The sequence below is a fragment of the Hyperoodon ampullatus genome (assembly GCF_949752795.1).
Source record: "Hyperoodon ampullatus genome assembly, chromosome: 1".
Taxonomy (NCBI): Eukaryota; Metazoa; Chordata; class Mammalia; order Artiodactyla; family Ziphiidae; genus Hyperoodon; species Hyperoodon ampullatus.
Window position 1 is genome coordinate 190,328,315 of NC_136914.1, and position 8,627 is coordinate 190,336,941.

Here is an 8,627-nt window from a genome sequence, read left to right on the forward strand (position 1 = left end):
ATGGCTTTCTTTTACATACAAATTAGCTCATCTACAGTTTCTGCTACCCCTCCCCATACAATTTTTTTTAAAGGATGCCTATCAGAGTGGTAAATAGTAATCATGTGTTTGTTCAAAACCCATTTGAGGGGCACGCATTATGCACCAAGTATTGTGCTAGGTGCTGGGGATGGAAAAGTGAATATAACACAACCCTTGCCATCAAAAATCATATGGCAATCCTGACACATAATTACAATAAAATCTAGTAAGTGCCATGATGGAGCTTTGCTCAGAAAACACAAAAGCTAGTCAATCCAATCTACCTTGGGTTAAAACCTAAAATAAGCAACCTAATTAAAGTACTAGGATACCCAGAAATATTTTTAGAAAATAAAAAATAATCATTGTCATAAATTCTGTGTAATAGTTCTAAGAACTGCCATAGCATGAGTCATGATCTCTGGTTTTATATTAAATCCAGGTTAGAAATTGGTCATGCTTTATAGTAATATATGGGGGCTTCACTGGTGGCACAGTGGTTAAGAATCCACCTGCCAATGCAGGGGACACGGGTTTGAGCCCTGGTCCGGGAAGATCCCACGTGCTGCAGAGCAACTAAGCCCGTGAGCCACAACTACTGAGCCTGCACTCTAGAGCCTGTGAGCCACAACTACTGAGCCTGTGTGCCACAACTACTGAAGCCCACGTGCCTAGAGCCCGTGCTCCGCAACAAGAGAAACCACCTCAATGAGAAGCCTGCACACCTCAAAGAGTAGCCCCTGCTCACCGCAACTAGAGAAAGGCCGCACGCAGCAATGAAGACCCAATGTGGGCAAAAATAAATAAATAAAATAAATAAATGTACCCCCCAAAATTATATAGTAACATATGAGTAACTATCTCTATCAACTAATGAAAGTTTTTCTTAATTAATTTGTTTCTGAATTTCTGCAACTGCAGCTTAGAAATTAAGGGCCATGCCACCCCCAACCAGCATAGATGGAGCCTGGACAACTCCATGGTGGAGTTATGAACTTCCAAAAAGAAGAGCAGGCTGCCCTGCAGAGTCAGGAGTTAGAGCTGGAATCCTTTACATGTGTTTGCACAATGGGCACAAACAAGCAGGCAGAATATCTGCCAGCTCAAGTAACTGACTATTGCCCAGGAACCTTAGAGAACAGTTTGTAGATGACAAGAGATGCTACAAAACTAAGAGTATTAAGAAGCAACAGTTAATAGAGGAGATAGGAGCAATCTATAAATTCAATAAACTGGAAAATGTCATGCTATTACAGCTGGATAAGCATTAGAGCAAATGAGATAAGAAATTCCACAGACTCAACCTGGGAGCTGTTCTGTCCCAAGAGTTATTTTTTAGGACTTACGCCCTGTTTTGCACAGTTTACTGGATCTTCTGACCAATGGGAGTATCAGGGCTTGTGGGCCACCAGAAAGGGCTTTGGCATGAAGAAAATATGTGCCTTCAGGCAAGATTTGGTTTGGAGTAATGACAGAAGAAAGAAGCATGAAGGAAGATTCCAAAAATCAGATCATCATAAAAATAGCCAGAAGTGGTGTTTTGCCAAACAAAGACATTGCAACTATCAATACCCCTGTATTTTTTTTTTTTTTTTTTTTTTTTTTTTTTGTGGTACGCGGTCCTCTCACTGTTGTGGCCTCTCTCGTTGCGGAGCACAGGCTCCGGACGTGCAGGCTCAGCAGCCATGGCTCACGGGCCCAGCCGCTCTGCGGCATGTGGGATCTTCCCGGACCGGGGCACGAACCCGCGTCCCCTGCATCGACAGGCGTACTCTCAACCACTGCGCCACCAGGGAAGCCCCTCAACACTCCTCTATTAATGTTCATCAATAAATACTAACCCATTAAACTTTTTAACTCTATTTTTATGAAAATGTAAAGTTAAAACCCTATGACAAATGACATGAAATAGGAATAAATCCTTAGGTTATTTTCTCTAAACCATTATAAACAGAAGGATTCAGGGTAACAATGAGTAAATCCAACTACACAGTGCTGGAATATCAATTTTTTAAAAAATGGAATAAATATACCAAACAAATCGTAAATTAAACTATTGGTAAAAAGTTAGAGCTAATGGACTAAACTAAAAGTGTATTAGAATAAATGGTGTGAAAATGATTTTCCTGAATTAATAGACACAACATTTTAAATGGAGTTCAAATTGAGTTCATCTTAAATTTTATGAGTCATTAAACCATGTGGCATTTTATATCTTCTTATATTTGCTTAAACTCTGAAGATTCAAGTTTAAAAACCTGAAAGTTAGAGAAATAATGCAAATGTGATATTTGGAAGGGAAGTCACTTTTTGTTGTTGTTTTTTTTGCTCTTGTAGATATTAGAAGAAGTTTGTCAGAAAAATAACTGGGGACAACCTGTATATCAGCTGCACTCTGCCATTGGACAAGATCAAAGACAACTCTTCTTATACAAAATAACTATTCCTGCCCTGTCCAGCCAGAATCCTGTCATGTGTGTAACTTCTCCAAATTCCTAATCATTTTGATTTTAGAATAAGAGTCTTGTAAATTAAGTGTATTTTATCACTATCTAAATAAGATAAATATTCAAGTCTACAACCTACTCATTTTTCATTCAGTGCAAACGTTGAGATGTGTATTTGGGATATATGTGACAGCTATGAGACTAGCATCTCAAAGCCCCTAAATTTCATATAGACAATGAAGACTGTGTACTCTCACCAACCAATGGAAAACTGCAGATGTTAAGTGTAATAGAAATGAAAACTATAGCCCATCCCTTTATCTGTGTAGTATTTGGGTTGAACCATACGAAACTGCCCTTTTATACCTAACAACACCATGCCTAGCTATTTACGTTTTGAACCAAAGCTATAACCTCTCTATTAGTGGTTATCACCTTCTCAATTTTACCTTGAGCCTGCATTTCTACGTGTTTTAGGAACCATCCTGTTTCACACGTACATTAGGAAGAACTTATAAAGAGTTGCAAGTATGCTCCAGGAATTTCATCATCCATCGATGTTCTAGGTCCATTCACAAATGCTCCAACATGCATGTATATCTGGAAGCTTTAAAAGCAGAGAGTGATATGTCCCCACGCAAAATTCCATTATCCAATCAAAAAAGTGAACAGCGCCTTAGGTTTTCACCTGTCTCAGCTACATAAGTTTAAAATGCACACCCTGACTGACTTTGCTTTCCAGCCACCCTTTCACACCCCCGAAGCTAAGTGCCTATGTGGATGAAGCAAAGACATATGCAGCGGAGTACACCCTGCAGACCCTGGGCATCCCCACCGATGGAGCTGATGCCCAGACCGCAGCTGCTGCTGCCGCTTCTGCCACCACATTTCCAGGTATGGAAAAATAATGCCAGAAATGGCACTCTGCAGAGAGTGTTTGGGAGACCGTCTTTGGGACCATGGACTCACAGAGTTATCTGTGAACTCCAACTACAATAAATCTGATTTACACCACCTGTGACCAAAAAGAATTTGCCCGATGAGTGAGCCATTAACAAGGCAAGAGAATTGAGCTGGGCAGCAGATGGGGGAGTCTAGTCTCAGCTCAGCTATAAGCAGCTGTGTGACCTTGAATGAATCAATCTCTCTGCATCTAGTTTGTTTGGGTTTTTACTTTTAGTAAGAGTTTAGAACTACTACATTCTACTACTACTACATTCATGGATGATGTTTATTTGAACTCTTACTATGTGCCAGGTGCTGACTTATCTCAGCAATGCTCATGACACCACAAGAGACAGGTTCTATCATCATGCACATTGTACAGATGAAGAAACCAAGTACCACCAGTAGAAAGATTAAGTCATTCAGCCAAGGCCAATCAGCTTTTAAGCAATCCATGGACTCCCTCCCCAATTCTAATCTTCAGTTCTACTCAATTCTACTTGTATTGTTTTGCTTTCTGAAAGAAACGTGTAGATCAAGTTTTTTAAAATTATTTTAAGACAAAAATCTATGTGTGTGTGTGAGAGAGAGAGAGAGAGATGGAGAAAAAGAAAAAGAGAGACCATTTCAATAAGTGGCTAACCAGGCTCATTTTATCTGTTCTATAATTTAGGTCTGGGACATATGCTGATTACTTAAAGTAAAGCCTATCTGTAGATCAACATGCCTTCAGGGTCACATTTAAAAGACTTTCCCCCATTTATTATGTACCCACAACAAATGCTAACAATTAAAAATGAATTCTCTAGAGATTAAAGAGGACCAGACAAGAAATTTCTTTCAGAAATTTTCCCTCAGCAGTTAGTTTGAGCAGCTCCACTCTTTCTTAGTAATAAAAGTTTAGGTCTTTCGAAGAAATCTGTCATTCTGACTTGTCATTGTGTTGGCATACCTCCTCCCATAAGCCCAAATCAGAGAGTTCTGACTAGACCTAGAAATAAGACATTCCTATCAATTGACTAATTCATATATTGGTCCTGTGTAGGTATGAGAACTGCTATATACATCACATCCATAACACCTGAGCTGGCTCTCCTTTCCTTTTATTTCTCAAAACTTGCAAATGTGGCCTCCATTCTGGCAAGTGAAGCCAAAACGAATCATGCTTCCCACACAAATGTGACCTCAATTCCAGCTTTGTTCTTAGAACGTGGAGAAGGTGTGTGATGCACCTCTTCGAGGTTATCAAGGCAACAGTTGTCACTGCCGAGGGCCAGGTCCCTCCTGGGCTGTGCTGCAGCCATCAGTGCCGTGCTTGCTTTCCATACAACAGGGTGTTGACACATCCATATTCTGGGGACTTGTGCCAGGCTTCTCAGTTCTTGTAGAAAGTTAAGGCCCTGTCTTGCAGAAAACTGTACCCCAAAGACACCAAATTAATGTACTATAAAAATAAATGAGCCACTGCCAGCAGAATTTTAAAGTTTGCTTTCACATTGGAAAGGATTTGCTTTTTGCCCAAATATATTTTATCTTATCCTCACTTTTATTTGCTCCCACAAGAAATAAAAAATTATTTAGAGCATGAGAATTGCCTTGGGAATGTCTAAGAATTTGAGAAGATCTTTTATAACTTGCTATGGAGTCAAGCAAAGAATAATAGGCTCCAAGGGAAGAATCTATTTAAAACAAAAATGCTCTTGTACTTTAGAAATTAGCCAAATTGAAAATGAAAATTCAATTTTTTTTCAAAATCCCTAAAGGTAAAACCTACACTACACACGCACATACACATATATTTTACTTACTTACTTTAGAAATACTGTTTCCAAAATTATGAAAGTAATTGTTAACATATTTCTCATATCCTTGGAAAATGTACCAAACTTCACTAGCACATTAGTCAGTATTACTGCCCAAAGTGCACGAGCCAAGGAGTGGATTCAATTTTTTTACAAATAGTGCAGCCAGCTTCCCACCACCACTTCCTCAGAAGCCACCAGAAAGAAATCAGTGTGCCTGGGTTTGGGCAGACTTCGACAACACATAAACCAAATGGGCTTGTTTTCTTTCTTTTCTTTTCTTTTTAAATCAGGTCCCCATTTGCTGCTTAAGTATACTTTTTCCCTTTTTCTCATCATCTTTCACAATTTGGGGATCATCTCAGAAATAACCAGATTTGGGTCTAAAACATTAACAGGGAAATACTGCTTTTAGATAATAGCTATTATGCTCTTTTCTTCAAAAGTATTAATCAGCTAGACATGATAGTAATACAAAAGCACATGAGTATTTCCTTATCACTCAAACCCCTTAGTTCTCTGACAGTGAGGACGAGCACTAAGACCTCTGCATACATCAAAGACAGCTCGATGGTGGGGTGAGGTATTGTTTGTCCTATCCATTTAGACCAAAATGTGGACACCCTAGGTATTTGCTTTTATGGTGCTATATAGAAATATGCTAAAACTTTAACTATTCCTCCTATTGGTCTACCCAGTCCCTAGAATCCTCCCTGGGTAAAGGCAATGGTTTTTAATATTCTATTTAGATGAGGGTGGGGATGCAGCAGAACCAGACCCACAAGGCCTACCCCAATCTCCTTGCCAACCCATCAACTGCCTCCCCTCCTTCACAAGTTCTGAGACCCTCTGAAAAAGTTCTGAACATCAAACTTTAATCAGCTCAGCATCCTGTCAAGTTTCTGTTTCTTGGGGTCTATCCCCCATGTTGCCAGTTTTCTAAGAGTGAAACGATTCTGATATAAATGGTCGACCCCACTTTCAGGAACACTCTTCCCTAATCAGTGAGTCCAGATATTACGTCCCCTGAGGGCACCTTTTAAAATGTACACGTTAACTTTTGGCTTTAAGCAATATGTTAAATTTTCATCTTTCATAAAGACAATAAGCCAAAAGGAAGCAAATCCGAATCCCTTTCATGAAGTTTTCTCTGCCTTCTCCTCCAGGCTATGCTGTCCCTAATGCAACTGCATCTGTGTCTGCAGCCCAGCTCAAGCAAGCGGTGACCTTGGGACAAGACTTAGCAGCATATGCAACGTATGAGGTCTACCCCACTTTTGCAGTGACTGCCCAAGGGGATGGATATGGAACCTTCTGAAGACATCTTTCTTTTAAGAATAAAACACACGAAACTCAATCTAGAAGAAATACACCTCTAACTCGGTCCCCTAATTATCACAAGTAATACATGTCCCAGAGTGATGCCTTTCCTGAGACTGTACAGCTTACATTGATACTAATTGTAGAATCATGGTATGAGAACTTTATTTCTAATGAAATCCAACATTAAGGAGCCATTTATCTAACAGGAAGCTAACAGCAATTGCCCCCAAAGGTTGTTCTTCCAAGGTTCCTGAGTGTCTTGGGAGTATGTTTACAAACCCTGACAGAGTGGAGAGAGATGTTTAGCCAGCAGGAGTTCAGGGGCTAAGCAGACCTGGACAACCAGTAACAACCAAGGGGGCCAAGTAATTCCAGAGTTTTAACCCCTGGCTCACAGCTGCTTTTGTAATACACAAAGTCACAAAAGGCTGAGGGACAGTAGGAGATGCTTTTCCAAGCACATTTCCCATTTCCCACTGCATGAGGCATATTCACAGCCTGGACCTCGTGAGAGATTATCCAAGGTTTAATGGAGTCAGCATCATTTCAGTCTGAAAATTCCATCCAGTCAATTTGTCATAAGTCAGGATCTTCTCATCCCCTGCAGCCCCTGGGGACTAGGAAATTAATGTGATATGTTACAGCTATTGTTAAGACAAATCCAGGCCCACCGTTTATTAAACTCATTAGCCCACACCTCTTTTTCCCTAGAACTCCAACGCTTCCTAAGGATGCCCACAACATAATAGTCATGCCAAATTGAAATGACTTTTTCTCATTTTAAACCTTTTGACTTGTCCATATTGATTTATTTTCATCTCAATCTCATTTTGCTCATCTCCGATATCATAAAAAAATTAATCAAATCTACAGCATATCATTTATGATATTTTTTGCTATTCAGCAAATTGGCTGAAAAGTCATTTCAAAGGGAGGAGTGAAGATTTACTCTCATTCCTATGATGTTTTTGTAGCACCCAGCCCACCATCCAGCACTCAGAGATAGTTATTAACCTGGGTTCAGCCTTGGACTATCTAACCCACTTATACTAAATCTGCTGAGAAATCCACCACCTTCTCTTCCTTTTACTTTCAATAAGTATCAGACAGCTTTACCATATCTGAGTCCTGAAGTTATCACAGGAGAACTTTATATCCATCACCAATTATTATTAGAAGCCAATTTTTCAGATATTCAACAAGGATGTTATTATCAAAATCTCCTAGAGTTTTGGGTCTCTTCTCTAGAACATCTGAGGTGAGTTATTATTAGAAGCCAATTTTTCAGATATTCAACAAGGATGTTATTATCAAAATCTCCTAGAGTTTTGGGTCTCTTCTCTAGAACATCTGAGGTGAGTGTGCTACAAAAACTGGGGAGTAGAAGGCACTGCTTTCTTTCATACTTATAAATGATGGCTTTTTGTTCAAAACAGAAATAATCAAAGTCCAAACACAAAATACCTATTACTACCACTCCAGTCTTATTAGTGGTTTAAGACATACAGTACTAGATTTCCATTTCCCTTGGCTTTTGTAAATTTCTGTAAGACTAAAGGGAAGACATAAACACCAAAGCATAGAAAAATCTGTCAAGTCTTGAATGGAATTCTGTGACCCAAAATCATGCCAGATTCCAATGAAAATCAGGTAAATTCCAACAACAATTAAGAGTCCTTGTAATCTTTCAGTTCTATTAACTCCAATCTGATATCAAAGGCCTCAAGGCTCCGGCTGAAACTCTGAAAGGCCTCATGCTTTCAGTTTGTTTTGCTTTTCATATTTTTGAGGACAGTGTTTCCCAGACTTGACTGCACATTAGAAATACCTGGAGAGCTTTTCAAACTGCCAATGCCAAGGTCACACCTCATACCAGCTACATCAGAATGTCTTGGGATCGGAGCCGGACATCAGTTTGTTTGTTTGTTTGTTTTTAAAGATCTTAGCTGATTCACGTGTACAACCAAGTTTGGGAACTGCTGTATTCTTTGTATTTCCACTCTATTTTAATACTTTTTTTTAAAACATCTTTATTGGAGTAGAATTGCTTTAACAATGGTGTGTTAGTTTCTGCTTTATAACAAAGTGA

General features: G+C 39.3%; 1 protein-coding gene across 2 annotated transcripts in view; it reads left to right on the forward strand.

Moving 5' to 3' along the window:
• A1CF (APOBEC1 complementation factor) overlaps nt 1-6,533 on the forward strand; it is a gene marked incomplete at both ends in the record, with an annotated part of 51,152 nt that extends 44,619 nt beyond the window's left edge. For both annotated transcript variants that reach the window (XM_079706461.1, XM_079706462.1), the window contains 3 exons: nt 2,359-2,495; nt 3,211-3,362; nt 6,382-6,533. In XM_079706461.1, the coding sequence (XP_079562587.1) occupies nt 2,359-2,495; nt 3,211-3,362; nt 6,382-6,533 (441 nt within the window). The remainder of the gene's footprint in view (nt 1-2,358; nt 2,496-3,210; nt 3,363-6,381) is intronic.
• Between the last annotated feature and the right edge of the window lie 2,094 nt (nt 6,534-8,627).